Source organism: Penicillium chrysogenum (genome assembly GCF_028827035.1).
Source record: "Penicillium chrysogenum strain IBT 35668 chromosome Unknown utg000004l_segment0_segment0, whole genome shotgun sequence".
Lineage (NCBI taxonomy): Eukaryota > Fungi > Ascomycota > Eurotiomycetes > Eurotiales > Aspergillaceae > Penicillium > Penicillium chrysogenum.
This window is the reverse complement of record NW_026622752.1, coordinates 1,889,188-1,903,129: the sequence shown is the minus strand read 5'-3', so window position 1 is coordinate 1,903,129 and position 13,942 is coordinate 1,889,188. Positions and strand designations below refer to the sequence as shown.

The window sequence follows — 13,942 nt, the reverse complement described above, 5'->3', positions numbered from 1 at the left end:
AAAGCTATAATGGGCCAAAGAATAACTTGACCAGGACGTGGTGTATTTTGTAGACTTCGAATGTTGCGACCTAACTAAAGCCCGTGGATTGATCAGTCAATAGATACCTTTATACTTAACTCAAGTGTTCGACTAAGCCTGTGCATCCCTGAATAATCATTAGCGTAAAGTAAAATCATAGACTGAGATGCCTTTAGACCATTCTATTCTCACTTGAACACACCTACCTAGGTAGGTAGCAAAAAGTGTTTATATGTATACACGGAGAGGAGTTCTACGTAGGCGTGACCTGAGACCCCACAATCAAGGCTCGTGACGTGTAACACCTCTCATCCCAACTACTCCACGCGCCTCATAAATACGTCCAAGGCTGCTCAGGCAGGTGCCCACGTGCTTAGAATTGATTAGTGGCCCTGATTGATTACACGACAATAAAATATATATGCCTATATTGAGTTATTTCACTTGCGATCACTACCGTGCCCTCCGATCCTACTGTTCCCACCGTTCCCACGTTTCCCCTCACCCAACATATTCAGCATGAAAACTATGCGCCAGTGATTTACACGGCATGGAGAAAACACGGATTGCTAAGGTCCGGAGAACCTACCTTGGGCGCCATATACATCTCACTCACTGACCATGTCACTCCAGGTTGAAAATGTGACCTTAGCTCGCCGCGGAGAGCAGGTCGATGGCACCCTTCATTTAACCCCTCACCACCTCATCTTTTCGCACATCCCGCCAATATCCCCGGAAGACCAGGTAAAGGGCGTGACAACAAGACCTAGAGAGCTGTGGTTCACATACCCTATCATCGCTTTCTGCACCTTGAGGCCAGCTCCCGCCGCCTCCCGCCAGCTCTCTTCCATCCGCCTCCGATGCCGAGACTTCACATTCGTCTGTTTCTACTTTGTAAATGAGCACAAAGCACGGGATGTTTTTGAAAGTATCAAGCAGTGGACATGCAAATCCAGTCGCATCGATAAGCTTTATGCCTTTAGCTATCAGCCTCCCCCACCAGAAAAGGAGTTTAATGGGTGGGAGCTGTATGACCCGCGCAAGGAATGGACACGACAGGGCTGCTTGGAGGAAGGAAAGGCATGGCGTCTTTCAGAGATTAATATGAACTACGAGGTATGCTCGGGCGAACCAGTCTAAATGTGTCCTACTAACTCATCTTAGTTCTCCCCGACCTATCCCGCCCTTATCCCTGTACCTTGTTCCATCTCCGACAATACACTTAATTACGCAGGGCGTTATCGATCTCGAGCAAGGATTCCTGCACTCACATACTTTCACCCTGTCAATAATTGCACCATCACCAGAAGCTCACAGCCGCTGGTCGGTGTCCGCCAGAACCGAAGCATTCAAGATGAGAAGCTTATGTCTGCTATCTTCTTAACTTCTCGATCCGAGCGGCCGTTGGCGAGTTTCTCAGCCACCGAGAAAGAAACAGATTCTAGCAGTCCGGAGATGAGCCAGGTGATGGTCCCCGAGTTGAACAATGCCGAGGAAATCGAGGACGACTTGTTAGCTGCTACAAGTAGCGATCTTGAAGATCATCGCTCCATATATGGCGCACAGCAGTCGAACCTAATCGTGGACGCACGCCCTACGGTGAATGCATTTGCCATGCAGGCTGTTGGACTTGGATCAGAGAACATGGACAACTACAAGTTCGCTACCAAGGCATACCTTGGTATTGACAACATCCATGTCATGCGAGACTCGCTCAATAAGGTGATCGATGCTTTGAAAGAGTCAGATGTAACTCCGTTAGGGCCAAATCGTGACCAACTAGCGCGCAGTGGTTGGTTGAAGCATATTGGCGGGATATTGGAGGGAGCCAAACTGATCACTCGTCAAGTTGGTCTTACTCATTCTCATGTTCTGATCCACTGTTCTGATGGCTGGGACCGCACAAGTCAGCTCAGTGCGCTGAGCCAGATTTGTTTGGATCCCTACTTTCGGACCCTGGAGGGCTTCATGGTGCTGGTAGAGAAAGACTGGCTTTCATTTGGACACATGTTTCGACACCGGTCTGGCCATTTGAACAGCGAGAAATGGTTCCAGATTGAAAATGAACGCATCGGCGGAGACCCCAACCGTGCCTTTGGTGACGGTGGGGGGTGCAGGGAAGGCGATTGAAAATGCATTCCTTAGTGCCAAAGGATTCTTTGGTCGGGATAACAATAGCCGTGACTCTTTGCCAGAATCGGATGGAGAGCTTCAAAACTATGACTCTGACACTCCCGCGAAGAAGCCTGCTACACCGCGCTCAGGGGTGTCTGAGAAGGAGATAACCAAACCAAAAGAGACGAGCCCTGTGTTCCATCAGTTCTTGGACGCAACATATCAGCTGCTTCATCAACATCCGACGCGATTTGAGTTTAATGAGCGTTTCCTGCGACGACTTCTCTATCATCTCTACTCCTGTCAATATGGCACATTCTTGTTCAACAACGAGAAAGAACGCGTGGATTGCAAGGCCAGTGAACGGACCCGTAGCGTTTGGGATTACTTCCTCGCTCGCCGGGAACAATTCACAAACCATCAGTATGACCCAGTCATTGATGACAATCAGCGCGGCAAGGAACGTCTTATCTTTCCCCGTGTCAATGAAACACGTTGGTGGAATGAGGTATTCGGTCGAACAGATGCGGAAATGAACGGGCCCCGTCCCTCAACGGCACCCAGCGAAATCCCGGAAAGTACGGTGTTGACTGGCATTGAGACTGCAGGGCCAGCCAATGCTGGTAAAATGACTGATGTATCGGGGATGGCAGCTGCTGTTACGTCGGGCGTATCTAAGCTTGCGTTCCCAGCGGAGCGCACCGACAAACAAACCAAGTTAGAAGTGGAGATGCAATGAACCTGGGGTAATCAAAGGAATCGGGTGATATTTCAAGCATTTACACAACTTTATTTTATGCATCCGTGTTGAGACGACCATAAAGTGATTCGTCCAATGACGTTGGAGTAGTTAGATGTAAAATTACTGCCTTATTGCCTTGATCTTGCCTCAAAGATAAGGTGACGACGCTAGGACGAAACAGGAAAGGCGCCGGCAAGCGAGGGTTGAGCCCTGGCCCAAACGGGCAAGCAGCCCTAGTCCCGAAAAATCCCCACTAAATAATACACTTTCAGAATTGAAGTCTCTCGACCACGATCCCCTCCGTCGACAACCCCGATTCCACCACCACCAGGAACGTCAAAATGGCCGCTGTTCAGGGAGCTATTTCTAAGCGCAGAAAGTTCGTCGCCGACGGTGTCTTCTATGCCGAGCTGAACGAGTTCTTCCAGCGCGAGCTGGCCGAGGAGGGCTACTCCGGTGTGGAAGTCCGTGTGACTCCCACTGTCACCGACATCAGTACGTCAAACCCGAAGAACCAATCTATCGTGTGATCGCTTGAGAATTGCTGGTGAAATTGCCTGGAAAAGAGGTGGAAGAGAACGATTTACGATCGCGATGGGATCTGCGGAATTCGAATGGGGATTTGATACTAACGGGCTTTCCAGTTGTCCGTGCCACCCACACCCAGGAGGTTCTCGGTGAGCAGGGTCGCCGCATCCGCGAGCTCACCTCCCTCATCCAGAAGCGCTTCAAGTTCCCCGAGAACTCCGTCTCCCTCTACGCCGCCAAGGTCCAGAACCGCGGTCTCTCCGCTGTCGCTCAGTGCGAGTCCCTCCGCTACAAGCTCCTTAACGGTCTTGCCGTTCGTCGTGCCTGCTACGGTGTCCTCCGTTTCATCATGGAGTCTGGTGCCAAGGGTTGCGAGGTTGTCGTGTCCGGAAAGCTCCGTGCCGCCCGTGCCAAGTCCATGAAGTTCACTGTACGTCCATGCCAGGGAAATTGCATCCGACGAATCGATCGCAAAAAGCCACCAGTTTGGGAGGAATATTATGGCTAACGCAAGTAACAGGACGGTTTCATGATCCACTCCGGTCAGCCCGCCAAGGAGTTCATCGACTCCGCTACTCGTCACGTTCTCCTCCGCCAGGGTGTCCTCGGTATCAAGGTTAAGATCATGCGCGGCTCCGACCCCGAGGGCAAGGCCGGCCCCCAGAAGACTCTCCCCGACTCGGTCACCATCATCGAGCCCAAGGAGGAGCAGCCCGTTCTCCAGCCTATGAGCCAGGACTACGGTGCCAAGGCTATTGCCGCTCAGCAGGCCGCTGAGCAGCAGCGTCTTGCCGAGCAGCAGGCCGCAGAGGCTGAGGGTGGTGCGGAGACTTTCGCTCAGGAGTAAATGTTTTTATCTACATTAGGCCCGGCTCTTCCTTTTCCTTCCATCTGTCCTAACCTAACCTGATACTCTACCTCACGCAATCAAAATTACATGACCTTCAAAGCCATTTATCCGCAATTCTATAATTCGTATTGGCCAATACAGAGGAGGTCCGTTGAAAGGTGTTTGGGATCTGGTACATATTGGCCAAAAAGAAAGGCTTTGATTGCCATTGAACATCAGACATCCTATATTGGAATCGAAGCCTCGAGATCCGTCATCTGGTCTGTTCGAGTTCCTCGGTTACCAAGTGCCTGTCCGACTTTGTACTATGGAGCTATTGATGTAGTGTCGGCGTTCCAAACGTTAACATTTATTGCATGTGGGGCCAGGACTGGGGAATTTGGGACTAAAGCGTATATATCAAGTCCTAGTTATGACAGGCTCTTTGGTAGAACTAGTCAATTTAAAGCCCTGGAACTTCCTTGATACCTTCCGATGGCAATTCGATAGCATCTGTTTGTTCTTCTATCATAAACACATAAGCTACAAGCGCAAGAAACGAAAACAGTTGGAAACCCTAACCATGTATCCTTGTCGCTGTATATAGTTCTAATCGCAAAGGAGGAACCGTATACGCTGAACTGAAGAGTACGAAGAAGTCAATGCTCCGTTCAGTGTCGCTATTATTATTATTTGACAACAAAAATATCATCCAAGAAATTCCATACATTATTCATATGCAAAAACAACATGGAGTACATGTCCTTCCTAATCAGGTTCAATCATAAAAACAAATCGAATCAGATTATCCAAAATCCAAGAAAAGAAAAGAAAGGAATGAGTACTGTCAACGCCCACGATACGAGGCAGCGGCAAGCCGACTAAACAGCAGCTCGGGATGCTCCAAGACCTCCGAGTGCCGACGATGCAGCTCCTCGAGCTGAGCCAGGGGATTCTGTAGACCGCCACAATAAGTACGTTGCGTTGAGGAGAGAAGAGAACACATCAACCGTGACACCCACCCATTCCTCCTGGCTAGGCACGCCCTCTGCAGCAGGGAGGGCGGCTGTACCGGAGGCCTCATCCCCGTAGCTAGTGCGGTGGACTGGGGCCGGCGTTACGGGCAGACTGGGGCGCTCGACTTCTGTTGGGAAGTCGGTAATCTTGGTGCTGGGGCGGAAGCCGGGGGGTGGGGGGTGATTTCCCCGGGCTATTGGAGTGGGCCCCCGGGCTTGTCGCTTGTGATTTTGTGCGCCGTGCTTGGATTGTCTCAATGTAGCGCTGGATCTCTGGGTCCTCATCCCAGGCGTTGGAGCGGGTGTATGTTTGCCATGATTCGGCACTGGGTTCGAACGGTACCCGAGTGTAGGAAGGTGAGGGTCCGGGAGGGGCTGACTCGCTTGGGACTGAAGGTTGCTCCGGTTCATCAGGTATCACGGGAGCTCCCACCAACTCCACAGGTGCCTCCTCGGCGAAGACGCGGGTGGGTTTTGGAGCATGACGCTCCCAGGGGAAGACCGTCGAAGGTTTGGGCTTCGGTTTGGCTGGAACGTCATACCACATGTTTTTCGGTGCCTCGGGGTAGGACGACGGGGGTTGGAATAGATGCGTGTCTTCCGACATATTGTAGGTTTTCTGTTGTAAACTGATACCTTCGGGTTTTGTGTTGACCGGTGGTGGTCCACTATGGGATATTAGCACTGGAGACGATAACGAGGGATACACTCTCACCGTGAGGGATCCCACTCGGACCTTGGCGCCTCAAAGGTCGGAACCTCTGGAACCGGAGACGGGGGCGATTGGTATTCGATGACTGGAGGCACCGGCGCCAGCGGCTGTGGTTGGTGAATATGGCCATCGGGGTAGTGTATCTGTGTCTGCGCCTGAGTCTGGTTCGGGGACTGCATCTGTGTCTGGGCATGTATCTGTGTCTCGTACGTTTCGTGGCTCACTCGGGGCGCGAGAGTGATTGGCGCAGGAGGCAATGGCGAGACAAATGTTGAGATATGCTCCTCTCCGCGAACATACTGCGGTACCATGCTCAATACAGGCACAGCAGCATGGCGTACAACAGTAGGAGCAGAATGTTCCTGGTGCGGTTCTGGGTGGCTGTGGTCGACTGGCGGTATTTTGTGTGATTCATCATCGAAGCTCGCTTGTTCTTCAATACGGTAGGGCTGCTGTTCAGACGTCGGCTGTGTCTCATGAGGAATGGTGCTGTCATAACGAGGGGCATGGTCATGTCGAGGGGTATGGACTTGGACACCTTGGACCAATGCCGCCTCTTCAGTCTCAACTGGCGCGCTCGGTACCTAGAGATGTCAGTCGAAGATCTTCATGATATTGCACATCACTTACAGATGGCAGACGATAATGTCTGTCATAGACAGCCCACCACCGGCCTAGAAGCTGATTGTACGGGGACTCCAGCGGAACAATCTGTCTCGGCATATTCCACGGCTTCCGCGCACCAATGAAATGGATAAGACTGATGGTACTCTGGAAATGCTTGTACGCAGGAATGTACTGGTAATTGGCACTTGGCGTGCAGTTATACGTGAAGCTTAGCCTATGCCAGTCCCGGAAATGCATGTTCAGCAGCCCCTGGTCGGCGCCATCAAAGCTGATACCTCGTTGGGCGAGCGCTCTTAGTGCATAATAGTCCTGCAGATTAGGTCGAAGAACCATCATTCCACTATTAAAGCAATCCGGCCAACCAACGTCAGGCGCGGCAGCAAAGTCTGCTTCCAGCGATAACAGTTCGTCGGGGGCTCGGAGTGCTACGACATCACAATCAATGTATATGACCCGCTGATATTGCGTCAGGCGCCAGAGCTCGATCTTGGTGAATGTGGCAATCAGGTCTGGACGGTCCATGAGCCAGAGGTTCGCCGGTGTGTCATTTACCATTGAGCTCACTGGGATCAACTCATCGTAGACGGTCTAATATGTAAGAAAAGGTATAGTCTGGGGAATGCTGTACGTACCCTTAGTTCGTCGATGGTGCTCGATTGTAGTCTGTCTGGCGTAAATAGCGCCACCAACCTCGCTTTTGTACCATTGTCGCGTAGGGAATGGGCAAGGACCATAGCACCTATAAATATTTAGAGTAGTTCCACATTCCATATAAATTGGAACCTACCAGGAAGGTAATTGTCACTCAACAGAAGCTGTCCCAATCGTCAGTTGACACCATAAGCATAGGAAAGGGGGGTAGCATACCGTGCAGTAGACTGCTCCTCCATTGGAATTCATCACGCCACAGTTCCAACAGCAAAAACAATGATCAGACACCCGATAGATTCTAGGACAGAGAAGAAAAACGAAAAGAAGAAGAGTGGGCTATATTTAACCTGTCAATTGCCAATGACAGTTCGGACCGGTAGCGCGATACACCGACTGTGGTACCTGGACCGGACGCAGATTCGAGGGGGACGAAAACAGGAGATATTTTTTCCTTTTCACAGCATGTTGTGTAAAGTTGAAGAGCTTGAGAATGAGATTCTTAGAAGCAAAAGGACAAAAGAGCAAAAGGCCGAGAGTAGGCAAATTAAGGTCAAAGCTCCCGAGGGGGAAGTGCCCAGGTGGAGTTCGATGTTGTCTTCTTCCCCCCACTCGGGTAAATCATCTCCATTCTCCATCGGATATGTTGTACTTCGTACATTTCCTTCTCTTCTCTTCCTCTTTGTACATACATATCCTATATTATATGTTCTTGATATCTCTACAAATTTATACGGATCATCCCTTCTAAATGGTCTAAGTGAAACATCACCTTCACCCTAACCACTTTAGATCGGGTTACCCCCTCCCCCCGCAATACGAAAACGTTGAATATCAAAGTTGTCCAACATATTGCCTATGTATGTTTATCGTGAAAAAGTGACCTGCACACCAGGGTACGATTCAGTGATGACCGTGCCAAGATCCCCCTCTTCGCCTTGAGCAGCCCATTCAACCGCGTTGATCAAAGCTGTACCGCTCTCACGTTCAACCGGAGTCCAGTGTCCAGTACGGGGAAGCAGCATAATATGGGACCCATGCACCAAGTAATCACCCATCCCATCAAGGCAGATTCTCTGGTCAAGGGCAATATCATCCTTGCCCCAGAAAATGGTCGTGCTAGCTTTGAGAGTACCAGGGGGACCTTCATCGAACAGTCCACCTCCGGTACTCGCCAGTCGCTTTCCGGATGCAATGCTGTGCAAGCTAGCAACCGTCTCAGCGGACTTGACCCAGCGCGCTGTCGCCGCCCGATCACGGTAATATCCCGCCATGTGCATGACATGTGCGAATGCGCGCTCGCTGACACTGGCGGGATAGGTATCACCGCTGGAAGTTTTGGTGTCGGATTCTGCGGCGGACGGACCCATGGTACTGGCCATGGTATTGGCTATGTCGAGGGGGGTATATTCGTCCTTGTTGAACGAGGCGAGGTGGCACTTTTTCAGAAACGACTGGTGGCCTCCGGATAGGAAGTAGCAGACAATTGGCGTTGGTAGCTGCATGGCAAAGATATAGCCGGATAGAACAAGTTGGCGGGCGAGAGGAATGAGGGTTCGGAGTGCTTGCATCAGCGGGACGCGCGCGTGCAGTGGTGAGCGCCAGGCGTTACCGAGCATTTTATTGGCCGAGAAGAGCAGACGGCGGATATTAGATTCGACCAATTTCATCTAAATCGTTAGTTGAGAAAGGATATTCACCGGTGTTCTGACATACGGATGGTCCATTGGACAGGATGAACCGATGCGCCAGGGACGGAGCTTCGGCAGCGAGACGCATGGACAAGACGCAACCCCAATCATGGGCGACGATTATGGTTCTCTTCTTGTTGCTTTCGTTGCCCGAGTCCACACCATACTGGGTCCGCAGAGTGACGATCAGCTCTGTCAATTTCTCCAAGACATTTGTTGCATTATATTCTTCCAGGCTCTCTGTTCCTCCGTACCCGGGAAGGTCAATCGCAACGAGCGAAACGACCTCTTGCAGACCGGGATCTCTGATAATGTGTCGCCAGATCGCCCAGCTGTCGGGGAATCCATGGATAAAAATGACCAATGGTTTATCGGACTTGATAGCTTCCGGTGTATTCGGGATATCGTTACTGACAAAGTGGAACTTGAATCCGCTCTGCAAGGTTAGAACCTGGTGAGAGAGACCTTCAAATGCTTTAGATAAATCCCACAGGCGGGCGCGAGCTAGAGAGTCAGCAAAGAACTTTCCACTACGGTGGATACATAGCTCACCAAGCTGTAAGTCTCGTTTCTCGATTTCAGTGGGGCGTTTTAAGTATGTGCCTTTCGCGAAGGCAATCAGGCCATAAGAAACGACTGTCAGGAAGCCGTAGACATAGACGGCCGCGCCGACCAAGGCACGGGATAGCGATTTGCCCATATTGGAATGATCGTTGAAGGAGTGAGGAGTCAGCTTGTAATTAAATCTACCTATAGGTAGAGCTGGGGCAAACGGAGCTCGGTCCGTAGCGTCACGCCTGAGTCAGCGATATAAAATCATCTGGTGACAGCGGGTACCTACATGAGGTATGTACTTTACGGAATATCCATGATTTAGACCATTTAGATAGTTAAGATACAAATTCAGGAATGCAATCATATTATACTGTAAATTGTAGGCAGTTTACAGCTTTTCTCAATGGCAGACCGAACGCCACCTCCAGATGCAGAAATATTATTGGTAGAAAACAGTCCGAGGGAAACGGGGTATTAACAGACAAAAAAACAAAAAGCCATCATCTCGTCGAAAGAATATATACAGATCAAAGAACGAATCCTAGTTGTTCACGGTTGTCATCTACCAAGCGACCATACCTAAAAAAGTGAGCAGGTTAGCAGAATTCCCTTAAAGAATGACGAGGTACTTACTCAAGGAGTAACCGGAAGAACCAAACCTCCAGATCTTCATTTCGTAGGGTCTGCTGTGCCCAGCGCTGGCCCTGGTTGGCGATTTGAAGAGCGGCCTTTTTGCCCTCTTCTTCGGAGGTAAAGTATCGCATGCTCTCAACGTACTCGTTGCCTTTCAAGCTGAGAGGCACGTAATGTACCCAGGGCTTTAGCCACTCGTCGTGCCATTCGCGGAAGATAGCGATCTTGTAGACAAAGCTGTTGCTATGCAAGAAAGCGTGGAACCGCCCGCTAAAAGCGTTGCCGTCGATGTCGACTAGGAACTTATGCGCCCACGCATCCTGTTGCCCAGCCTGCTTGAACACTCCAAAGTATTCAGTCTGCGCATTGCAGTCATCCGGGTCGCACTGGCCGATGAGGGTGAACTTGACATCGAACGAATCACGGTAAGCGTCACGGTTGGTGACCTGGGAAACCCAGCTATCCCCCTGGCGAGCGAGAACTTTGGTGGTGCCTAAGCCGTTGACATTATCGACAAATTGCTGTCGGTGTTGTCGGCGCCAGCCACCCGCGCGCGAAAACCCACCGGTTGTGGAGCCACGCCAGTACATTCGGTCGGACTTGGCCTCCCACGCATAGTCTTTTGCAGGATTGTAGGGGACCTTGTCGGCCCAGTACCAGGGACTCGGGTAAATGATGTCCTGGAAGCTGGAGATCTTGCTCTGCGAGAAGACGGGGAACAGGTCGTGGACGACATCAAAGGCGTTGGGTCGATCAAAGAATCCGTATGTATAGCGGAGAGAGGGGGTATTGCAAATGTCAGAGGCCGCCGTGGTATTGTAGATGAAGCCGAGTTCGCCATACGCATAAGGATCAACGTCGTCGGAGGGGTCTTCGTCGAGTGAGCGCGCTGGGCTGTCAACTGGACAAGATACTCGGGAGTTTGTCCAGGTCGGTTGGTGTGCGAAGCGGTTGAAACGAGTGGTGCGCACCTCGTCGATGCGGTCGCCTTTGTTTAGGTCTGAAGCACGTGGGGACCACGCATTGGTCGGCGTTCTCTTGAATGCTGCTGGAATAGTAAAGTCCTTGGCTTTCTGTACCAAACGCTGGAGGTCTTCGCTAGGGAGGATCACGCGCGGCTCGTCGTGAGTGTTGAACACCAGGTCCATATCGGGCAGGTATTTTACAAAAGCTCCCATCATACCGGCAGTAGCGTCTCGCTGCCACTTGCGGTCGTCGCCCCCTCCATCCGTTAAGGACACCTTGCCGTCGCGAATTAGAACGCCGAGCACCGCATTGTCAAATCCAAGTGTCTCGCGTGCCCGTTCGCGGATCGTCTTAGGTTCCACACCCCAGAAAGGGAGGAGGGAGTGGTATATGGAGTCGAAATCATCAACGAGCTGTACATTTTTTGCCTGGGCAAACTCGAACCACTTGTCGAAGAATGGCGGCGGGTGCATATTATAGCGGCGCTTGTATTCGCTCACGGCCTCGGCCAGGGTTTTCGATTGCTGTGACTGCGCATGATTGAAATCCTTTTGGGCATTTCCAATCAGACGCGTGATCGGGTGTTCCTTCTCGGGGAGGTATGTGTTCTGCCCCGCATGGAGCTGGGGGTGTTGTATCGGTTCGGGAGGAGGCAAATCTATGGGATGCTGCTCTGGGGCATTCGATGATCGTAGTAGTAGGAGAGAAAGACAGGCAAGAACGCCGATCGCAAGTAATACAATCAGCCGTTGGATGCGCATGCTGCCATTGGGGAGAGGCATGAAGAAGGAGAGAGAGGCCAAGTCTTAAGGAGGGTTTTCCATGAGTCTAGAATTGACCTCGGACTATTCACCTCCAGGGCTGATCCGCCAAGCCCTTTCTAACGTAATCGTCACACCCGATGTATTGTCAGTTACAGGGTTTAAAAGAGACAAGGACTATCAATAATATTATAATATAGTCTTTTATTTGTGTGGCCCCCAATTCTTGAAGGGGTCAATGTACTAGTATGTGGCGTTGCCCGGCTGCAGGGGCCGCCATTGTTGTATGTATTCATATACGTGTCACCAGAAGTACTTTGACATTGATGTACATTGTCCTACGGAAAATCAAGGATATTTGCAATATTGGTAGGTAGAAAGATATTTTTTTAACCCACTGAAGCAGTAGTAGACCTGCCCATTCTCGAATATATATCCCAAAGAGTTCATTTCATGTAGATATATGTGTACGATATATATAGTCCGTACCCCTTGATCTCTCAGTTCACTTTTTGTTGCTTCTATCACAAGGGGAAAACAAAAAGGGGTTAAATTTCATACATGTAGATCGATGTTCCCCCAGAAACCAAGATCTAACCCAGTACAAAAACGAAATATCTCACAAATTATTGTTTAATCGGACCTTGGAGTAAATAAGCCATTGACACATGCTATTTCCCCCTGTCAATGGGCCTCATGAAAGTGTCATGCTACGGAGTAAGTAAACTTATATATGACATCTCTAGGATTAATACTAAGATGTTGACCAATAGAAAAGATTTTAGAAAGGACCATCAGACATGGTATATTTCCCAGCCAACACTAACGTAGTGCCCAAGAGCACAGCCAATTAAGCACAGAAGCTGCTAGAGTCTGCAAAATGTACTGCTGCGCCTGCTTAACATGAAAGTAAACCGCGACACACAATACTACCACCAAAGATACATGACCAAAGTAGAACATCTTTCTGCGTTCTTGAAAGGTTCCCTGCACAAGCCAAGCCTGGAGCCCCTTTTGGGAAGCAGGCCGCACGAAGAGAACGAGCAGCACCGCCAAGAATATCGCGACGAGGCCACATTGAACGTCCAAGTCTCGGACTCGCTTATAGAGCAGTATACCAGATTCAGGATGGCTGGATTGCACGAAGAACAGCGTATACAGCGCGGCGTGAGCCAGCAGAAGAGAGACAACCGCCCGACCAAAGAGACGGTGGTACGGTGTTAACATTGGCTGAGGGATACCGGTCAGAAGAGACAGTACAGATGATGCTGCCGGCTGAGAGACGTATGCCGGAGACATTAGAACCTGCAGTGGCAGTTGGGACAGGCCAACTCGACCCAGTGCTTTTGTCAAATGGAGATAGTCTAGTATCAAGTGATGTTAGTTCGTTCCTTAAATCCACCGGTTGACAAAGACATACCATCACCACTGTTCCATATCGAAAGGCTTAACAGCCATAGTAGCCACAGCCCGCAGACAATATACTGTCGGGCCTTCCCAGAGACCAGGCCATTCCACCTAGTGGTTGATTTTGAAGAAAAGCGAAAAATTCGAATGGCGACAATGACGACAACAATTGACCATTGTGCATAACACCCTCGAAGATCAAGCATCTCCCTGCGATGCAGCTTGTCATCCTCGGAGAGAGAAATGAAATGGTACGGCCACGACATGGCGACTGATGAACAAACAATATAAATGATGTTTTGTAGAATCACAAGTCAACTGACCTGCTGGTGAGATGCAGCGCGGTTCAAAGAGGCATGTTTAGAATGTTGATATTGGTCTCATAAATGTATTTGATATGCTCCAGGGCACTGAAAACCAACTAGTCCAACCATGGATGGATGTGCAGTGCACCCTGGCCCCGGCCGAGGCCCAGGTGTCGCTTTTTGCTGACAAATGAAAGTCGCGATTGGCTCACGAGGTCCACTCCACGGCTCTCAGCTCTAGCACCCTAGGCTATCTTAAGGCCCTTTAAAATCTACTGTCTCGTATGCATGTATTGTACCATAGATAAGTTAGTATGTACGCGGGATTATATGCACCGAAGATCTTTAGTTGAGCATTTCCTTTTGACTACCTATGGCTAAGCACC

The 13,942-nt window shown here is 50.3% G+C and overlaps 6 protein-coding genes across 6 annotated transcripts; 2 read left to right on the top strand and 4 right to left on the bottom strand.

Annotated features, from left to right (window-relative positions):
• Window positions 1-642: 642 nt before the first annotated feature.
• N7489_006651 (phosphatidylinositol-3-phosphatase YMR1) lies at window positions 643-2,875 on the top strand (the record flags this gene model as incomplete). The annotated part of the gene is made up of 3 exons (XM_056712401.1): window positions 643-1,137; window positions 1,186-2,125; window positions 2,217-2,875. 3 exons carry the CDS (start codon window positions 643-645, stop codon window positions 2,873-2,875), a joined length of 2,094 nt encoding a protein of 697 aa, XP_056566116.1.
• Window positions 2,876-3,219: 344 nt separating this feature from the next.
• N7489_006650 (40S ribosomal protein uS3) lies at window positions 3,220-4,253 on the top strand (the record flags this gene model as incomplete). The annotated part of the gene is made up of 3 exons (XM_056712400.1): window positions 3,220-3,373; window positions 3,523-3,836; window positions 3,927-4,253. 3 exons carry the CDS (start codon window positions 3,220-3,222, stop codon window positions 4,251-4,253), a joined length of 795 nt encoding a protein of 264 aa, XP_056566115.1.
• An 863-nt stretch (window positions 4,254-5,116) lies between these two features.
• Window positions 5,117-7,523, bottom strand: N7489_006649 (uncharacterized protein; the record flags this gene model as incomplete). Its single annotated transcript, XM_056712399.1, has 7 exons — window positions 7,458-7,523; window positions 7,378-7,405; window positions 7,223-7,329; window positions 6,594-7,178; window positions 5,967-6,547; window positions 5,357-5,919; window positions 5,117-5,301 (listed from the first exon to the last, which is right to left on the bottom strand). The coding sequence occupies exons 1-7, from the start codon at window positions 7,488-7,490 to the stop codon at window positions 5,117-5,119; spliced, it is 2,082 nt and encodes a 693-aa protein (XP_056566114.1). The 5' UTR covers window positions 7,491-7,523.
• A 581-nt stretch (window positions 7,524-8,104) lies between these two features.
• N7489_006648 (alpha/beta fold hydrolase) lies at window positions 8,105-9,629 on the bottom strand (the record flags this gene model as incomplete). Its single annotated transcript, XM_056712398.1, has 3 exons — window positions 8,105-8,908; window positions 8,955-9,433; window positions 9,482-9,629. The coding sequence occupies 3 exons, from the start codon at window positions 9,627-9,629 to the stop codon at window positions 8,105-8,107; spliced, it is 1,431 nt and encodes a 476-aa protein (XP_056566113.1).
• A 382-nt stretch (window positions 9,630-10,011) lies between these two features.
• On the bottom strand, window positions 10,012-11,865 carry N7489_006647 (putative capsule-associated protein CAP1; the record flags this gene model as incomplete). Its single annotated transcript, XM_056712397.1, has 2 exons — window positions 10,012-10,063; window positions 10,118-11,865. 2 exons carry the CDS (start codon window positions 11,863-11,865, stop codon window positions 10,012-10,014), a joined length of 1,800 nt encoding a protein of 599 aa, XP_056566112.1.
• Window positions 11,866-12,666: 801 nt separating this feature from the next.
• N7489_006646 (ferric reductase-like transmembrane domain-containing protein) lies at window positions 12,667-13,517 on the bottom strand (the record flags this gene model as incomplete). Its single annotated transcript, XM_056712396.1, has 2 exons — window positions 12,667-13,208; window positions 13,265-13,517. The coding sequence occupies 2 exons, from the start codon at window positions 13,515-13,517 to the stop codon at window positions 12,667-12,669; spliced, it is 795 nt and encodes a 264-aa protein (XP_056566111.1).
• Window positions 13,518-13,942: the final 425 nt, after the last annotated feature.